The following is a 21,159-nucleotide window of genomic DNA, read 5'->3' as shown; positions in this document are numbered from 1 at the left end:
TTGATTGGCTGTGTTCTCAACCGTTATTAGGATATGGGAAATTCAAACTGTCAGCCCATACCATGCTATATATTTCGCTATCAGTATATAGAATAAGAAATCATAGCATGGATCTCCAGGCTATCCTTTAAGCTGCTTTACATTTCTTAGGAGTTTTTTTTTACGTTTTTTACACTTTTTATGACCTTATTCTCACTAACTTTGAGATTTCCAATGCCATTTGTTAAGCTATTTGAACTTGCTTACAGCAAAATTTACACCTGCGGCGCATAAATTTCCTCTAAAAAAGGTGAACATTTTTCCAATCTCGCCCCCCGAAACGAAACTCGTGGCTACGCCTGCTATTACACCGTATGTTTGTGGCGGTTGCTTCGGAATCTGTAAAGCTTTACTATTACTTAGTTGGGCCCCCAGCGGTTTGTGTTAATGCGTGAAAATCCATTTTTTATTGCGTGAATGCGTGAATCTGCCCTGTTTTTTGCGTGAACGCGTGAATTTTTCCTTCTCACCTAGACTGGGAATCCAGTCGTTTATAACGTTTTTGTTGAAAGCGGGAAATTTTTATGGTGATATGGTTAAAATAAACTATATTGATGCTCCTGTCAAGTTTTCTACTTCCTATTTTTTACTGAGTTAAGTCGTCTAGCATGCTAGACTACTTCTCACCCAAATTTGTGCAAATTTCCCCTATCTTTGACAATTTCCCTGATTTTTTCCGAAAATTTCCCCGATTTCCCAAAAAATCGGGTTTGCATGAATTTGAGAAAAACTTGCGTGAATGCGTGTATTTATGGTCCGCTGGGGGCCTCTTAGTTTGACCTGGTAATCAAACCTTTTAACCTAATCCATCGTCAAATAGGAGATCTACCTAAGGGGTTTAAGCGCCAGTTCTACAAGACAGGATGTGGTGTGATGTACCACAGATGCAAGGTATTGTAAAAACACACAAACGTATAACCCCAGAACTCATATCAATTGAAAAAAGTGGACTAAAAAACCATCTCGATGATAAAAAAAGAGATTTGCCATTCCCGTTAGAACAGTCAGGGAAATCCCTCAATTGCGGTATACTGCAATTGTGGTAGTTTTCAATCGTGATTAGCCTACAAAGGCTTATAACAGCTACATATAGTGCTGGTCGACAAAGATAAACAAACATCGACTGTAAAAAATCGTACGAGAAGATAGCTTTTCTTTATCAAAAGAATCTGATCTACGGAAAAAATATTTTGTCTGTGCGTTAAAAAGATATGATCAATTATGTACAAAAATTTCCTGTTTTCTCCTTGAATCTTGAATTCTGTTTCTTGAGTATACTACAATTGCGGTACATGAAAAATTTAAAAGTGACGTGCGATTGCAGTAAGAAATTGCTACCGCAATTGAGGGGATTTCCCTGACTGACTTAGGCTTAAAAAACCGTCTGCACTTGCACCTTAAAGCTTTTTTCACATGTAAGTAAAATTTTACCTAAGACCTTGAAGAGTGGGGAATTTCCCTAAGCTTACGTTGTGTTTTAAGCAGGGGGGGGGGTCAGTACTAAAATGTTAGACATATATGAGTACTAAAAGGATTTTCGCTAATTTTTGACATACCCCCACCTATTTTTCGAAAATGTTATTTTAGTACACATGTACTAAAATTATTTTGAACAATTCAACATAGATACCACCCATTTTTTGCCCTTTTACGGCTTTAAATTTACCAAAATGGGGTCATTGTTACAAACCTAGTCGAATTTAGTGCATCAATCTGCAAAATAATATAATTTTATTAATACTAAACTGTGCTGAACTGTACATAAAAATATTTTCAAAAAATATTTAAAAAATTGGAAAAGTTCTGAAAGATTTCTGCAGATTTTTTTGAAAATTCCTGAAAAAAAAAATCAAATTTTTTTCAAAATTGTTAAAAAAAAACTCCATTTTGGCTGATTTTAGAACAAAATACTAAGATTTTTCAAAAATTTCTTTAAGAGACCACCCTTTTTGGTATTTTAGTACACATGGTACTAAAATTATTTTTGAGCTTTTTTGCATACCACCACGTCACTAAATGTCATGATGTCTGAGATTTTAGTACCGACCCCCCCCCTGATTACCGACCCCCCCCCGTTTTAAGGCCTTATGCAGTACCGTGAGTGGTCCTAAATCCGACAGCCCTGCCTAATCCGACCCCCAAATAACGCTATGAAAAAAAATTCTATGTTTAGAACATTCCCTCTCCGAGTGACAATAACTATTGCAAGAACTCTCGAAGCAAAACACTAACAAGAGACTAAAATGTCAAGATAATTAATTAATGTGATAAAAGTGGTGAGTTTAAAAAATACCTACCGGGTGCACCAAAAAAAAGTATACAACTTTGTCGAGATATCGTGAGCTTCAGGATTTAAATTTTTTGTTCTTTTTTTTAATGTCGAAATTTTAAAAAATCATCAAAAACAGCGAGCAAACTCTTCTCTTGGCACTTACCTTCTTTACACATAAAAATACCAAAAAATGCAACTGTGTTCATCAAATCTCGTTACGGAATTTAAGAATATGGCAAAACAAGCTATTCCCATGTGGAAAATATTTTTGGTAAACTGAACAAATTTTTTTGGAAATCTCCAAGTTGGTGTGCTACGTGAGAAAATTGAAAAATAAATCACCATTCCTCAACTAGTTGCTCAAAAACTTGGGTCTAATTGAGTTGTTGGGTTAAATATTCATGACGTGTAAATAAGATGGACAAATTGGTAAAATATAGAGGAGAAAAAAGAATCAAAAGACAATGAAATTGTGTTTTTTGTCATTTTGTCTTATTGTAGCGTGATTGCTGTTTTTAATATTTTTGAAATTTCGACGGAAAAAATCAGTTTTTTGGAAATAACTTCGAACTACTTTTTCAAATTTAATGTATATAGCTCAAATTCAAGTTAGCAGCCCTCTATACAATAAAAAAAGATGAACAAAAATTCCTGAAGCTCACAATAGCTCGACAAACCTGTATACTTTTTTTTGGTGCACCCGGTATATTATTCTGAATCCATTGCTCGTGTTTAAAACGTTAACAATTTTGTAATAAAAAATTATGTTTTGTATAAGAAGCAATTAATGTTTTGGTTCAATTGGTTCAGTGTATCAAATCTCTCAGTTTAGTTGACACTTTGGTATCTTCATTGCGTCACAGCGAAAGGTTTGTTTTTATTTTAGTTTGTATCTTTGAAAGATCCCATCGGATTTAGGCAGGGCTGTCGGATTTAGGACCACTCACGGTATGTAGAAGTTGCTTACGTTCAAAAAGTAATAGTCCTCACTATTACTAAGCATTTAAGGCAGATCGGTGTGGTTGGTTGGAAAGCACTCGACTTTTTCCGAGTTGTGCACTCGAGATCTCGAGCAAACGTGCCACACTCTGCAAACTGAACTGGACACTGGATTCTTTAGATTAACCCCCTATTTGGACTTTCTTGGACTTTAAACTTTATCCTATATGTCTATATTGTCACCTCTGGTGTCTGGCACACTACAGAAAAATGACAACAAACAAAAATTCTTTCAAAGATACTCACTTTTATGTAGCCAAACTTTTTTGGAATTCTGAATTTTTATGATTAGATGTTTTGATTTCACATTTTTAGCTATGATAATCAGCTGATATTGAGTGACGTCATTCTATGACGTCATGGAAAATTAGGGCCTTTCTACACATCTCGTGCTTCAGCTAATAGATTGCCGAACACAAATTTTTGTTTAGAATTATAAAAATATTTTGTTCTAGGTTTTATGTACTAATAAAGTCCTGTTCTCACTTAAAACTTTTTTTTTTTTCGGTTTTATACAAAAAGTTTTGTAAATTGTTGGAGATTTCTTGGATGTTGGAAAGGAAAAACTTCAGAACCAACAAGCTGACAAGATATTCAGGTTTTATATTCATCTCAATTCTGGCTGGAGACTTTTTATCTAACAGGAATGTTTCAGAGATAAGTGAGAAAATTTGTCTTAAATTCAAAAGATTCCTGAGCGATCTTTTCAAGTCATCTCTAAAACACAAAAAAGAAAAGCAAAAAGACCTATCGAATGAGAACATCATAATGTTCCACCGCAGAGTAACTTGTGTTTTGAATCTATCAAAGCAATTAAAACACTAGAAATCTTCAAATCCCACGACATCCAAAAACTCGAGAACGCACGCAAGCAAATACGACCGACCCTGCCGGTGCACCCGACAGTCGGGTGCTGTTGTCGGGTGTTCGAAGTTAGAAATTTAAACACCCGACAGTCGGGTGCACTTTGTCGGGTGCTACATCTTGGGTGCTTTTAACAGCACCCGACATGTAACAAAGTTAGGAATTTTAGCACCCGACTGTCGGGTGCCTATTGTCGGGTGCTTTTGCAAATTTAGAAATTTCAGCACACGACAAAACACCCGACAGCACCCGACTGTCGGGTGCACCAGCAGGGTTGTAAGCAAATTGATTTTGCAACGGCGGTATAAATTGAAACTTGAAAAAATGTTATTAACACTTAGTTAATTGGCATAATTAGTGAGATTAGATATAATTTGATCGTTTTTCCGATTTCATTTTTAGGGCCTGTCTTCTTTGAATCAAGATGGAGCAAGAAACGAAGACTTTTTATAAGAACAAAAAGACTCATCAAGCATTTGCTTTGCGTTTGTTTTTTTTACCAAAGCTGTGAAAATCACATGTCAGAAGGATAAGCGATAGGCTACGTCATATCTTCCTTCGTTTGTTTCGAGCATAAAACTCCTACTCCTACTCCTACTCCTACTCAAGAGTAAGGCCTAAAAGCCTGGAGCTGTCTATTGTGTAGACTAGATAAGCGAGCAATAGAAGAACATAATAATCTGCACAACACACTCATATCACAGAACCCGGTGGGGGACCTACAGCGGGAAATTTCTATTGCAAAATATCTTAATGGGGAAGAAAATTTGGGGTTTTAAATGGTCGGGGAAAAATTGCGACGGGTGTACTTTTGTTAACTCTTCGAAATTTTCATCATTTCCTCCCAAATTTTTCAAGTTTATCCCCGTTGGAAAGTTCTATCGGCTATCTGAACCCCTCAGAATGACTTAATTACTCAATATGGAGTTTTTCTCTCCCCAATTGGAATTTTTATCCTCTCCCCATTGAGTAAAAAATTCATCAATAACTGCGACATATATACCTCTCCGATGTCACTAAACTGTGAATCAAACGATCAAGTGTAAGGATTAATTATATTCTGTTTGGCTTTTTTGATAGCCCCCGATATGTGTGGACATAAACGGATGATATTCATTGTCCCGGGACATTTACTAACATGCATAGACGTAAATTTTTCATATTTCATATATAATAGAACACCCCTTTCTCAGTGATCCAGTGAAGTTTTGAAACCCACCGGGTCTTAATAGGATCTCCAAAACTCACTAAGTGATAAACTTTAACTTCCTCTGGTAGGGAAAAATTGACTTTCAACTAATATTCAAGAATTCTTAAAAAAACTGAGATTGATCGGGGTAAGACCATAAATAAGATCTTTGATTTGGGTTCTATGCAATTTCTTTCACCATGTTATTCATTGAGTGGAGCTGACCGGGTCACTGATATAGGGGTGTAATAAAAGAATTTGTATATATATATAATCTCCGTGGATACAATCGGGTGCATAGTTCTTTGCGCTTCGATGGTGAACAAACGATTTTTCTGTCGTGTTTTAGTCAAGTTGACAATTAAGAGTCATGTCTACCTGAGAACGACCTCGATTATCAGTTCATCCAGTGGTCCCTATAAAAGGCAACGAATAAATTAAAAAAATTGGTCATGAAACTAATTTTGCGGTATATTCAGGGCTTCATTAGATTATTGAGCTTATCTTTAGATAGAAGTCAACGACTTTAAATAGGGGTGTATGACAAAATTATTTTACTAGAAGAAAAAATACATATTAAAATGGTATAAAGGATGACGATAAAACCAGGTGAAACATTTGAGAACGAAATACTTTTTCCTAATTAATGTTGTATGTGCAATATGACGATGCGTTGACTTCTCGATCCGAGATACTTAATAGCTTTACCATTATTCGGCAAGTCCATTTGGAATATCTAGAAAGAAAAGCAATATATTCAACTTATTTTAATCTTCAACTGGCAAAACCACATCATCTTAATACCTATCAAATATGAAAGAGTTGACACACAACAGCGTTTCAAAACCTTTCTAACATTTTTAAATGTCCATCATGTGGCGTTAGAAGATCTTTACAGTCCCCAAACCGGTGAAATTTTGTACTGAAATACCTTACGTATCTGCCGCTTTAGGTGGATTAAACTTCGCGTGGAGTAATTGAAAATGGTAAATTCATAATTTTCATGAGTTTTGGCCCTTTTCGCAAAACTTAGTTCTTGCTATAGATTGAAAATTCGTTAAAACTAAAGAAATTTGGTGAAATCTAGTGAAAAGAGGCTGCTTCGCAGCGAATTTTTTTAAATTCTCAATGCTAAAAAAAGTACATGCGAAAATTAATCGACTCAGGGTAATAATAGCGGTATTCTAAGTCGGGTCATTAAGACAAAAGTGACGAGAAAGTAAAAAATCCCACTCGCAAGAGACAGAGATGTAATGTGTATTCCGACAAGGACATGATGTGTATTTTCTTCGTTGTGAGACAGGGAGATAGGAAAGCAAAACATCATTTGCACACTCGCATGAGACAGGGATGTAATATGGTATATTTCATGAATTCCATATGTGACTAACGGACATTTCCACTGTTTAGCAGGCTAGAAGTCAAGCTTGAAAATAGGAATAAAACTTCTTTTGGTGTGGTAACTGCAGTGTTGTCAAAGTTCAAGAACCATAAAAACTTTTCTCTTGATTCACTTGGTCAATGCATTAATAGGCCCGTGACTAACGGACACAAAATAACATCTAAATGGAACTTTACATCAGCTGTAAAGTCTGTTCCTAAAGCTAAGTTGGGTCTTTTGCTTAAATTACAGAGAAGGTGAATTTTATTTCAAATTAATTTAAAAAAATTTAAGTAAGAAATAGACAAAAATGGGCAAAAATGCTGTACAGACATTTAAAACTACTACGGACAAAACGTTTGTTTATGATTCTGACGAGGCATCCAACCATTCATATTGGTGCTTTAAGGGTGAATGTTTAATCAATAGAATGAAAAAGCCAAAATGAAGAAATCTCATTTTTCTCTTGTGGTACCGTCCGTCAAGTTCATAGTCCCGAAATTTGAAATTTGAAATGAAGATCGTTGTTTTTATGTGGGTTTTTTTGCACTGCAATTGTTTCTTTGTTGATCAGGACAAAACAACAAATAGGGTATTATTTAGTTACTTGGAAAGGATTATTCTCACTATTAGACAACTAGTCCGTTAGTCACGAAAATGTAAATGCAAACCAACAGAAAGATTGACCATTTAACATAACTATGGTAAATGGGAATATATCAAATACTTTAAAAACAAAATACATGGTTTTTAAGCGAGTGCCGCTATTAAACTCCCGAACCTGAATTTTAAATCTATTTCGTGACTACGACATGCATGTTTACTAACAAAACACTTTTGGAAAAATCTATTTTTGTAGTTAGCCTCAATTTGTTGCAATAAGGTTGAACCAACCATTTTGAAAAAGTATCTATGAAAATTTTTCTCAGGTAGAATGAGTTTGTGACTAACGACACTTTTGATGAGCCTCTTGTGAGCTACCCACCAACCTTAGCTAAAAGTTGCACTATTTTATGTCATAGTACTTCTTTTTTTAAGACAAATAAAAGAAACAGCACTTCCCTGCTTTCATTGGAAATTTTCTTCTTATCAGTGTGACTACGGACATCGGTAGCAGCATACACCAGAAAAAACAATAGATTAAGCAAAGCAGATTTTGATTATGATATGCTTTCATAATGGTTGTCAGTACTCATCACGAGATTTATGTCTGATAAATAATTGGATAAAAAAGTTTCAGGCAAATTCTTGGTTTTTCAAGCAATTTTTTTTTTTTGTATTAAAGGCCACCCGCACAGAAGCGTGAAAATCAACACTTTAAAGAAGATTTCTGGAGTTCTCACACTTCAACAAGAATTCAAGAGAAAAGTGTGTTATTTCTGAATTTGAAATTTTGACCTAGATGTTAATTTTCTCATGGAATTCATGATTTCCTTTGTTGTGACACAGGGAGGTGCGAGAGGCGGGGAGAGCTAAAATACCACTCGCGTGATACATGGATAATACGTACTTGATAAAATAATATTTCTTCCCCCTATTTTACCGAGCCTTAATATACATTAATGCTTGTGAGAAAGCATAAAAAAGCAAGCTTTTATCCCCTATTGATCGGATATAAAGAGGCCTTAGATAATATCCTGACTCATTCCATTCAATGACCTTCTAAAGTACTCGCACAGGATCTGCAAAGACGTCATCCTAATAGACGTAATAAAAAACTTACCATTGTTGAAAGAATAACTTTTTGTAATCACTTGGGAATATAATTACTACTTGCATCGTGTTTACGTCATATTTCTCATCTCTTCACTTTTTCTACCGTGTACATGAGATTTCTATAAGGAAATTTGAAAAACTTCACCGCAGAAATATTTTCAATACTTTGCTCAAATTTTCGACTGCAAGTTGTGGGATAGCAGAAATATATATCAATGTGTTCCTTGTAAGAGCCGCTAAACGAATATCGTATTTTTGTTTTCACCACGATGTGTTATTGAGCGTTTTAAGTACTTTTTGTTGTAAGCCTTTGATCTTTTTTTGTTCTTTTGTTTAGCGTGGCGCTAAATGATGAGATTACTCATTTTTTGTCGTTTAAAATGACAGTGTGCTCGACTGAAAAGGAAGCCTCCTCTCAATCAAAAATAGCACTTTCAACTGTACTGTAGCTCCTTCCCTACCCGTGCCCTACGTCTGAAAACAGTTCTGACAAAATAACTTAATATATATATTTTCATTTGACAAGGTCAAAAATTTTGAGAATTTTAATATCAACTGTCAGAAAAGAAGAAGAAGGGCATTAACGACAGTATTAGATGCATGGCAGGGAGAGTTGTAACAAGCTGCAACCGTTCTAGGCTCAATCCTCGGACCGCGCTTAAAATGGTAGACTTAGCTGTGACAGATCATTTCAAACTTGGTCTAATGTCGACACCCCTCCTCTAATTCCCAGACGATCTCAATCGAACGGAATCGACGATCCAACCAGTCGAACCAAATCGAACGCAATCAAAGCTCAATCGAATATTACCACAATTTTCAGATTCGATTGATATTCGATTGCGTTCGATTGATGTTCAATTGCGTTCGATTGATGTTCGATTGCGTTCGATTGTGTTTGATCGTTGATACATTGACCCCCGAATTGTTCATCCCTTACCAAAACTCGTATACTTTAATAATATTTATATTATACTGCAGTATACTTTCAGTAATATTACTGTTATGCATTCTTAAGTTATTTTTAACAATAGTCCATATCTTAAGTATACTGCCCCCCGTATAATAGTTCTTTACAAATTGCTAGTATTAACCCATGGCATAAACACATTCTTCAAGAATGAATGGACCGTTCATCCTATACGCGTATGAATTGGAAATTTAACCAAACTCCTGTAATCTGGTAACTTGAAATAAGTACTGTCAGTAAATTGAAAGTATCTAAAAGCTCTAAGCAGATAAAGACAGCGTATCCACCACATCAGTTTTAACTTAAACTACCTAACTCATCATGGCGTCACAACTAGTATAACAAACCGATCATTACATGCCATAGTGCACCATTGGGGCCATAGTTTTGAATGATACAGGTAATCTATACTTACATAAGCAGGTCGCGTACATCACCATTAAACTTTGCTAATTTTAAAACACTTCATCTGCAAATTTAAATTGAAAATTTCAATGTTCAAAAATGGTAAAAAAAGTCTTCACACACCTCACACACTTAATGTTCGGATGTTATGAAGATTTTTTCATGTGTTTCAAGTTTTTATGAAATTCACTTCTTTTTAGAAAATCTTTCATGCATGAAAATTAACAAGGAAAAATATTCAAACAAAAAACTTCCCTCTCCAGCAGTATACTTAAAGTCACTTTTTGATTTATGCACCAATTATTTTGCTTTTTATCTTTTTTTTCAAAAACAAGAATAAAGTAGAAAAGTATACTTTGCTTATACTTTCTGCTGAGTATAAGCATACAAATTTTTTTAATTTGAGTGATGCTTTGATTTTGATAAGTATACTTAAAGTATACTTTAATCCTTAAATTTGAGCAAAAGTATGAATGCAGTATACTTTCTATATACTGAAAGTATACTTTTCTAGTCAATATTTTGGTAAGGGATTGCATAATTTCTACGGAAAATTGAAAGTAATTTCATTCGGCTTGTGATGTTTGAGAGCTTGGATCTTGGGAAGCTGCAAGAATAAAGCCAGACGGAATCGACGATCGAACCAGTCGAACAACAATCAAACCAATTGAATATTACAGTACCTAGAATTTTGGCGTTCGATTGAGATTCGATTGCGTTCGACAATCGAATTTGAGATCGTCTGGTAATCCCGACAACCTTTTTATCAACTGAAATTGATAGAAAGGTTGAAACTGTTTTTCTTTGCTTTATACCGTAAGTTGGCCTAATATCGACATCCCTCGTCTAATTCCGACACCCTTTTTTAGAGACAGGAATAGTATGAAAGCTTGAATCACTGATTGAAAAAGAATAATTCCTCTCTAACCATTAAGCAAGGAAAAACGGTTTTAACCATTCTATCAATATTTCAGCTGATAAAAAGGGTGTCGAAATTAGAGGCGGGATGTCGACATTAGACCAAGTTATGGTAGTGTAGGTAGAATTAGACAAGGGGTGTCGGAATTAGACGAGGGGTGTCAATATTAGACCAACTTACAGTAGTGTTGATTCCCATTGTCTATCTATCTATCTATCTATCTATATATTTAAGTAGTAACAAAACATACATGTTCGTTCTCCCTACATATAAAAACATTTAACAAAAAAATATAAATGAAAATGAGTTAAAATAAAGTGTTTGGTTCTTTATTCAAAAATAATTTATGATATAAAATTCCTAAAGAAAAAGCTCATATCAAACCGAGGATAAGTAGTAAAGTTGAGAATTAAAGGCTGAGAATATTGACACAAAGCTTAACATAATGGCTTGGTGCTGATAATACCAAAATGTGAAGGCAGGGCGGTATTGAAAACTAGGAGTTGAAATTAAGTTGAATCCTCAAGCTGAAAATGTAAATTGGCGGTGATGAGAAGTTCAAGTCAAAAAAATAAATACTAAATGAGTTAAATAAATTAAATAAATAGCTATAAACATTTAAAATATTTTTATGGTTTCAGAGAGAAAGGCTTGTCATTGTCATTGAAGAATCATATTCTGGTTTTCATGTTATTAGATGCTGTTTTAGAGCTTTTTAGAGCTAGCCTGAGTGAGGCGATATTACATAGTGCCCAGTTTCCGACTAATGTACCAGACAGCAAGTTATTGCTTGAAAGAGAAAATCAGTGTGCTACTTGCAGGCTAGGTTATATGAATTGTTCAGAATGATCTCATAAAAAAATCTCATAAACTTTATAAGAAATATTGATTAGGCCCATGTTCAATGTTTTCCGTTGACTGTCAGCAAGTTTTATTGACTTTCAAATACAAATTATTGACAAAGAATATTTAAGATTGATTGTCAATCAATTTTCTTGAAAACTAAAAGAATATATTGACCGACGATATTTACAGTAAATTTTTTGCATTGACTGTCCAATACTTATAAGGGAATAAATTTTTGCGGGATTATATCTCGCGAATTTTAGCGAATTTCACCTTTTCCGCAAAATATATTTCCTCGCAAAAATTTTCAAACTCTCATCTCTTGCTAAATTTGCGAAATTTAATCCACGCGAAAGTTAAGTTTTTTACGCTAAAAATTCTTTCAGCTAAGAAACTCGTACAAATGAGTCTCCATTAGGCAGCCATCGAAAAAATGCTCTGTTCGCGTCGCAACAGGTGTTAAAAATGCATGCGGGCGGACGGGCGGTTGGAAAAATTCCCGGGTTTTTGAAAATCGCGTCAGTAATTTGGAGACGGGTGGTGACGTGAACAAAACAATTTTTTGATGCCGTCAGAGCGATTGAGAAAAAAGCTATAATTTAAAAGAATAAATATGCTTTTCCCAGATTTTTTTTCCGCGTCTCCGCACCGGAAAAAAAGCGGAAAATATGATGCGGGTGGGTGACGCGACAATTTTTCGATGGCCGCCTTACTCGGATGTCTCTATAATTAGAATAAATTTTCATTCCTCGTAGCCGTTTGAGTTATGGAGACTTTACTGTATATACACACAAAATCTCGTAATCAAACTAACAAAAAATGTGAAAATCTGAAAAAGTTTGCTAATTCGCGAAATTAAATCCTCACAAAAATTTACAGTCGAAGTTAGTCGCAAAAATAGTTGCCGCAAAAATTAAATTATTTCGCCAGGGAAACTGTCTCGTGAAAACTAGTTGCCGCGGAAATTAATTCCCTTAAGGTAGTTGTTTTGGCAAACGTGACGGTCTTTTGAATAGCTAATTACTCCACAGTAGTTACCTAGAGACAAGATAATTTATCATGTTTTTATTGGCTGAGGGAAAGTATAAAGGGCTACTTAGACTAAACAATATATTGACGAACAATATTCGACAATATGGTTTGCGGACCGTAATGTACGAAGTAAACAACTGGTACTCTATTATAAAAAGGAATTTTCTTTCTGTAAACAATCCCCCTTTATTGTTGGAATATTGCAAATCGAGCTGACAAATATTGTCGACATTCGCATATATCATCAATATATGGTAGTGTATGTAGCCCTATTATGTGGAGTAATAGTATTCAAAATACTGTGGCGTTCGTAAAGAAAAATCTATGCAGCAGACTACAAAATATTGACAACGAAAAAAACATCGTCGTTCGTCGTTCGTTCACTTCGTTCGTCGTTCGTTCGTTCGGGCGTCGTGCGTCGTGCGTTCGTGCGTTGCGTTCGTTCGTTCGTTCGTTCGTTCGTTCGTTCGTTCGTTCGTTCGTTCGTTCGTTCGTTCGTTTGGATTTTCTTATTTGGGGAGTTTCCCTTATGTCATTTTTTGCATAGTGATATAAAATGGTAATATTTTAATTTCTGATGGACCCCGATTTTCAAAAAAATGATCTTTTGGGCAAATTTGGGCCAAAAAGTACCTAACTTCTTAACGTGTTTTTTGGACTTTCGGGAAAATCACCTTTTATCGTCAATAGGGAAATGACCCTAAAATATTTATTCACCCCAGTATTTACGACTATAAATACGACTTCAACTATACTTCACAGGTTGATATTAATTTGAGCTGTGACACTCACGGTAATCTATTCAAGCTGCTCACTAGTTACACTTTCTTACTCTCTTGCTATTTGTCCTATTTTTATCTGATTCTCATCATCAGGTAGGTCCATTCAGCATGTTGCTTGTTTTATCAATATTTCAGATGGAGGAAACTTTATTGGCTTGAATTTTATGGAAAGGCTTTTTAACATACTCATCGTTTTGGACAATTTTTTTCTTACAAAGCATTTTTGTTCACATGTACCCGTTTTGTTATGTTTTTCATAAAAACTTTTTTTTTGGGTGCTATTATACTCTTGTTTCTCGAAATCTTTTTATACATTACTTTAAATAGGTCAAGGAACATAACTACTAAAAAACTCTTCAGAAGTTTGTTTTTGTATGATTTTCTGGGTTTGAAGACACTTGGTTGCAAAATAGGATCAGTGTTGCCAACTTGGCAGGGGACTCTAACTCAAGATTTTATTTCTTATTGTGGTACCTAATTTATAAGTTGCAGCTGGTCTATTCTCTTTATCACCGATTTTGTTTAGTAGAAGAGATGCATATAGCAGGTTGTCTTAGAAAAGAAGGATGTATTATTTCGATTGCTTTACCATAGGAAAACACTGCAAATATGTCCAGACGTGTGCTTATTTTTTTCTTAATTTCAACAGAAATAACATGATGTTAAGAACAGAGACACAGAATCTTCCTTGCAGCAGGAAAAACTTTCTTGCCGTAATATCCATTTGCATCAAACAATTCAATATACAATATTTTCAATGTGAAAAATCGGATTATTGAAAATATTTTTCATGATCTATTTTGCCTTGTCCAATATCCAAATATTATTGCACTTATTTTCATTATTCCTTCCAGAATTGTATGAAATAATAAAATGACATCAAGTAACCAGGAAGCAATAGACAGTTTGACTGAACGAGTTAACAGATTGTACAATCAAGTATTTACCATTCCACAACCAGCTGATTCCATTAAAAAGGTATATAAATAATTCTAACTTGTCATTTCAACTGCTTGACCGTACTCGTCAAGACCAAATACATATTCAAAAGGTTATGCTAGTATATGAAATTCATAACCTTTTTTGAATTCTTTTTTTCTGTTTACAGCCTTGTGACATTATTGACGAGACAAGATGCATATTCGAACAGGTTGAGAAGAAAAATAGTGTTGTAAAACAGCTATGGAAAACATGTAAGAGATGAGATATGTGAAAAAATATGTATGAGCAGGAAAACTGAATGACAGAGGGTACCAATGTCAAACAGTGTTAGAGAATGTGATATACCTATAAGACTTCTGACAACTGAAGACATTGTACATACTATTAATCGCAGTATTCTTTTGTATCTTTCAGTACCTCAACTTGAAGAATTTTTATCAACAGAGTTTATTCGGTCTTTATCTCAACCCTCAGCTTGAAGAATATCAACAGAATGGTCATTTGTATCTTCAGTACCTCGCTGAAGAATTTTTATCAACAGAGTTTATGAACAAAATCGGTCTTTTGTATCTTTCAGTACCTCAACTTGAAGAATTTTTATCAACAGAGTTTATGAACAAAATCGGTCTTTTGTATCTTTCAGTACCTCAGCTTGAAGAATTTTTATCAACAGAGTTTATGAACAAAATCGGTCTTTTGTATCTTTCAGTACCTCAACTTGAAGAATTTTTATCAACAGAGTTTATGAACAAAATCGGTCTTTTGTATCTTTCAGTACCTCAGCTTGAAGAATTTTTATCAACAGAGTTTATGAACAAAATCGGTCTCCTGAACTTTTATTTATTCGTTTTTATCCAGTAAGTTGATGTAATATAATATAGGTTATTTTAGAAATTTATAATTTCTTGTTATATCACAAGTATTTCAAAACAGTAAAAAGATTTTGTGGTGTTTTCGAGGTCTGTTCAATTCTTTGAACCTCGTTTTGCAAACTGTCAATAAAGTAATGTGGAAATGAAAATATTTTAACTGTTTTTAGGTGAAGATAATTTGAGGATTTTATCCACACAACTGGAAGAATTGAAGACACTTCAAAATATTCCTAATGCATCTTCACTTCAAGGTTTGTTTAAGATACACAGTCCAAATAAGCTATTTTATTGCAGATTTAATCTTATCATAAATGTCTATTAAAAGCTCTATGGGGGATGGTGTCAATTGCATTGGTGTCTCAAATGACAACAAATTCACATTCTTTTATTTTATTTTAACAGGAGTTCCCGATAATTCAAAGAAATTGCAGCCTATAATTCAAGGCCAAATGGACCAAAAGGTATAAAAAACTCGACATCCAATTAGAAATTTAATTTATGTAAACTTGGCTAATACACCTAGTACACTGTGTAATCAGTACACCCAAATGGGATGATTAAAATCTTTGCGCTGGGGTTCTTTTCCAATTGATCGTACTTCAACATTATTTAGAAATAGACAGTGATTTCAGCATTTAGAGATAAGCGTATCTCCTGGTTTGGTTTGAGTAGGTTCTTAAAATGTTATACATTTATTTCTTGTTCTGTGCGTCAGACACTATATCAAATGTAGGGAGTAAAGAAGGTGAAAATTGAATTCGCTCTTTGTTGACTTGACAACATATATGTTATTATTTGCTTATAGTTATTTAAACTTATTCTTTTATTTTTAGGAAGACTTAGAAGAAGTAAATGGACGGCTACAATTACTTTTATGTGCATACAATGATATTGTATCCTTTTCTTTTAATATTCCTACAAAAGAATATTGCACAAAATGATTAGTACTAACTGTGTAGTACTCAGGTGACATTGTTCAGTCAAGTGTCCAGGGAAGGAACTTCCTCTAGTATTTGGTTTGTTTACGTTCCCACAAAAAAGATCTTATGAGAGAAAGTTCTATAATAAATTTGGCTCTCCAGAGGTTTTTACGATAATGAGTATACTCATACATCCCATGTTTTATACGTCTGATGTTAAGACAGATGTTGTTTGAAAACAAATTGAAAGCCAATTTCCCTCATACTATTTTGCCTTGACTTCTTTCTCCACTAACATCTTTAGATCTCAACATTATCCAAACAATTCGTCATATGGAATAACCTGGTAACGCAATGTGAACTGAAATACGATTCTGATCGCTCTGCTATCGAATGAATGAATTACAGAAAAATATTACTGTTGACTATTTTACTACTGCTTCGAGAACTAAAGTATGAAATAACTTAAAAGGACATTTTGATGGATAGTTGATATATGAGCTTGTACCATTGGGCTCTTCCAGAAAAAAATTGAATATGGGGGGTGGAGGATATAACATTTTTTGTCCCCCTGGACATTATGAATTTTGACCTCCCCCCGGACGGATCTCACCCCCCGGACAAGCATCAGTTGACCCCCCGGACATTCAAAATCACCCCTAATCAGAGCAAGTTTGCCCCAAAATAAGGCGAATTTTGCAGATTTTTCACTACTCCCTGGACAAAAATTTTCTGGAAGAGCCCATTTTTGATGGATAGGTAATATGAACTTGTGCCATTAGATGAATTACTAGCCAATGAAAAATAGGTTGTAACTGAAGGGTAGAATGTGGCAAAGTTTGAATTACACCTATTGGACAGTTATCTTTGTGAACGTGTTTCTCTGCCATTAAAGATTTTCATGGTTGGAAAGGCTCAATTTTACCTTTCGTTATGTAGTTGTTGGACTATTGGATTATGTTGCATATACTATATTCAACTCTATTACCGAAAGTAAATTATTTATTTCTTGCTAAAAGACTTTTTTATTTTAAATAATTTTTTTTATTTTCAAAATATTACACAATTTAAATAACATGGACAATATTCTGGCTCTTTTTATTTTGTTTTATTACAATATTGTAGCGGTAATCAAGTTTTCTAGGATGTTTTCTTTTTGGTACAAAAATATTTTCCATAGCTATTTTCATCGCTAGTAGAAATAGTCTGACTATGACCAGAACATCGTTTTACAAAAAATTAATCTACTTTCAATAAGTCTCCTTAGCTGGGGATTATTCCTCATTTTGCATCGCTTTTCAACGATTTAAACCATTTTCTTATTAGAGCTTAGAATGTTAAAAATACTCTAATTGCCAGACATATCCCTTGTTTACATGAACATAAACCATGTCGACAAAGGGAGCTAGCTCGAAAGAAAATCTTAAATGATCCTATTAATCAATGAAAGTCTTCATTATAGATGCAATCAACATGGTTACCTAGCAACAAAGTTTTTTTTGTCATGGTTATAATCCTGATTAATAGAAAGTAATGGAGTTAAAAGAGGATTAGCAATATTGTTAATTTGATTGCCACAGGTCATTATCAACCATAGTTTTAATGTTTTCCCCTTTTAATTTTTGAAAGACATTTTACACAGGTGTCTTATTGCAGCAGATGCAACTAGCTTCAATTTGATATACAACAAGCTTTCGACCAGCATACTGTACATTCGTTTGTTACTTGTGGATACATTCTACGAAGTAAGGTATTCATTAATTAGCATCAGTCTCCAACATTCTTTATATCATCAATTATTACTTTTCTGTGTCCTTTATTGTAAGAAATGGAAATTCTATAACGTAAAGGTCTCCTCAATTTTAAGTGGGCTTTTACATTTGATGGCTTCATTAAATAAAACGCGGATATCCATTCTGGTCTCCACTGGCTTTGGTGATGTTTGTATTGTGTTTTTTCGCCGTTTACCGTTACTCCACCGTTGTTTTCACACTAACGTTTGTTTCGTTTAGAGCTTCCAACGTACAATTGAAAATGCCATTCAAAATGAAGGACGTCGTGAAAATGGGGTTAAAAGGTCGTACACGTAGCCAGGGAGAATCACTTCCTTTAGTTGTCGAGCAACAGCAACGGTCTTACTCTAACAGCAACAACAACCATCGTAAAATCAGCGGCAGTCAAGATTTTGAACGCCATATGAGTACATCGTCCTCGACTACAAGCCTTAGACCGAACAGCATGTCGTTTGACAACCTAAATGTCGTCAAAATACGCCCAGGTATGCCTCATGGCCCACCCAGCCCTAAAATGCCGGTTGAAAAAGTGGAGGTTGATTACGAGAATGTTCCGTTTCAATATTACACTCGGAAAGCAGAAAACAACGAAATTACAAGTTTGCTGAAAGCATTAGCCTTAGTTCTTATCTTATTCATATGTCCGTCAATTCTTGTGTTCGTTGTGTTTTTGTTCACCAAATACTGCAAAACGTCTGAGCAACGCAAGATGACCGATCAACAAAAGAAAGAGGTCAATCAGAAATTCGTCATTGTTGGAGTCTTAACTTTCATCACTGATCTATTAATCACTGGAGTGATTTTACATTTCTACTTCGGCACTGATGTACCGTTATATCATGTTTTGTACGCAACGATTTTATCTCTTTGGTTACTCGCAGCGTTCGTCGGACCTTCATTATGGTTTTATTTCGCCAGCACGAAGTATGAGTTTGGTTTTAATGTCAACAAGTTCAAGGGTTCGAAATCTTTCGATGATTCTTTCACCTCCAACAAGACCAAAGACTCCATCGCACGCAAACTGAATGAACAACAAGAACAATTCAAAGAAGATTACCAAAATCTTTCCAGTATGGAGACATCAGATGCCGAGTTCCTCTTTGTCCGAAAGTCTTCCCCTCGCTATGTCCTTATTTGTGCGATCATCTTAGGACTAGTTTCCAGTCTAGTTCGTACCTTGATTCCTCTTTTGATCCAGCTTAGTAACTTGACAGACTTAACTGGCTCGATCAATATTGACGGAATGACAATAGCAGTACTAGCTATTTCGACTTTCAACGCGTTCATTGTATCTTTGATCGCCGCACCGTATTTTGTTTACGTTATTTTATGGAAAATCGGGATGTTACGTGAATGGAAACGTTTTAACGCGAACGAACGTGACACGCGTAAAACTTTGGTCAACGGAGGCCCGCAAGGAATCGCAATGTGGTGGAAAATTCGTCAAACTTTGAATCATTTTTCGTCATCTTCAAAAAGTTTATCAGTTCTGATCACCGATGTGACCATCTCTATTGCTACCATTTTGATTGCGACGCTATCTGTTATTGTGTTTAAGATGATGACGTCATCTTCACGTCAACATGACGTCATACCATTTTTGTTGGATAATTTGTTTTTGTACGGTGCAATATTAGTGTTGGCTTCGTTGTCCGTGTTGATCAAGAAAGAGCAGAAAGTTTCTGGAGATACAATCGAATTAAAGCAATTAAATTTGTGTTATGAATTGGGACATTTGATGAATTTGGAGCAAGATGCTATGGATGTCGAACCAGGCGTTAAAGTAAAAGTTCGTGTTTTTCGTGGATGTTTAATGTTACTTCAAGAGTTGACGATTGTCTTGAGAAAGTTTGAGAAACACTCGTTGTTGAGTTTGCATACGATCTGTTTGGTAGTGTCATCCATTTGCTTTCTCTTCTCGACCGGGTTTTGTCTTTGGAAATTTTTGATGGAATAAACATTGTTGATACAATCAAATTTATTATGCTTGAACATTTTTTTGTGTAGGATTTTCAGAAGAAGCACCATCTAGGATTTGACGAGGCCAGCAATTGAAACGTTGTTGGTGATAATATTTCTTAATTCTTTTTCTAGAAAATTTTGATATATTTAGATAGATTTTATACCACATATCATAATATGGTATAGCCCATGAGCTAGACACTTTTTGGGGCTCACTCGACAGAGAAAGCCTCACTATGATTTTTAGGAGGTGGTAAACGCGAAGTTTTCATTTTTGCTTGGATTTCCTTAGGAAATGAAATTACCATGTCATCTTTAAAATAGTATATCTCGGTCAATAATGTTCAAAAATACACCAAATTTTCAAGAATTACTCCTAATATACTAATTTTTTGAAAACTGAAAAAAAAATTGAAAAATAATTTTCTAGGGGGTTTGTACTGGAGAAAACTACCGAAAAAACCCGAATTTTAGCTATTGTTTGCATTTTTTGGACTTATTTCCTTAGTTAATTATCACATTTCATCTCTAAGTATATGTAATCACATGATAACGAGTGCAATTCGAATATAATTCGAGTGATTTTTTTGCTATTAATTTTCCGAGTCCGAAAGGACGAGGAAAATTCGAAACAAAAAAATCGAATTGTACGAGTTATTATGTGATTACAAGCTAATCGCACAATGGCTTTCACTACTTTTCCCAGTTAGGAAAGTAAATTACAGAAATTAAACCGAGAGTTTTATATTTTCATCTGCTCTCTATGTTTTTCTTTTATTGTTGTTCATAGTTTTTCTTTCTCATAAAATGAATTTCGAATGCAATTAAAACGTTCGATGCAAAAAAAGATGTAAAGAAAAAACATTAAAATCAATTTTGTAAACATTGGCGCGGCATTGAAGAGTGTGATTAACGATTAATTGCTCTCTACAGGGTGCAATTAACGATTAATTACTCTCTTTGAAGGCACGCCAAATGAGAAAAAATAACTCATCGTGCGATTAACAGTGTTATTTGGGTTTCTTTGCATGAATATATTAGAAATATGAGAAAAATGGTAGGTTTGGGTCCGACTGGGGGGTGTCCGGACCAAAAAACGGCGAAAAACTCCGGAAAATGGCCATTTTTGACCTATTTTAGCCTTACTTTCATATTTGGTCCCTGAAATACGAATATTATGAGTTGTGTTAAATCGTTTATCCATAAAGTTCTGTAAAGAAAAGGTAAAGCAATGATTTCGGACCATTTCAGGTGGT

General features: G+C 34.6%; 1 protein-coding gene and 1 long non-coding RNA gene across 3 annotated transcripts; both read left to right on the top strand.

The window, feature by feature from the left end:
* The first annotated feature begins 15,395 nt into the window (after positions 1–15,395).
* Positions 15,396–16,574, top strand: LOC136804955 (uncharacterized). The gene is made up of 4 exons (XR_010846320.1): positions 15,396–15,479; positions 15,631–15,689; positions 16,062–16,121; positions 16,453–16,574. It is a non-coding gene; the product is annotated as an uncharacterized lncRNA (long non-coding RNA).
* Positions 16,575–17,606: 1,032 nt separating this feature from the next.
* On the top strand, positions 17,607–20,080 carry LOC136804954 (uncharacterized). 2 transcript variants are annotated; one of them, XM_067061486.1, is made up of 2 exons: positions 17,607–17,893; positions 18,161–20,080. In XM_067061486.1, exon 2 carries the CDS (start codon positions 18,183–18,185, stop codon positions 19,896–19,898), a length of 1,716 nt encoding a protein of 571 aa, XP_066917587.1. In that variant the 5' UTR covers positions 17,607–17,893; positions 18,161–18,182; the 3' UTR covers positions 19,899–20,080. The 2 variants fall into 2 exon arrangements, with proteins under 2 accessions (XP_066917587.1, XP_066917586.1); XM_067061485.1 differs by having other exon boundaries at positions 17,607–17,898.
* Positions 20,081–21,159: the final 1,079 nt, after the last annotated feature.

Source organism: Clytia hemisphaerica, unplaced genomic scaffold, assembly GCF_902728285.1.
Source record: "Clytia hemisphaerica strain Z4C2 unplaced genomic scaffold, Clytia hemisphaerica genome assembly, whole genome shotgun sequence".
NCBI lineage: Eukaryota > Metazoa > Cnidaria > Hydrozoa > Leptothecata > Clytiidae > Clytia > Clytia hemisphaerica.
The sequence above is the reverse complement of the archived record's forward strand: the minus strand, read 5'-3'. Positions and strand labels throughout refer to the sequence as shown.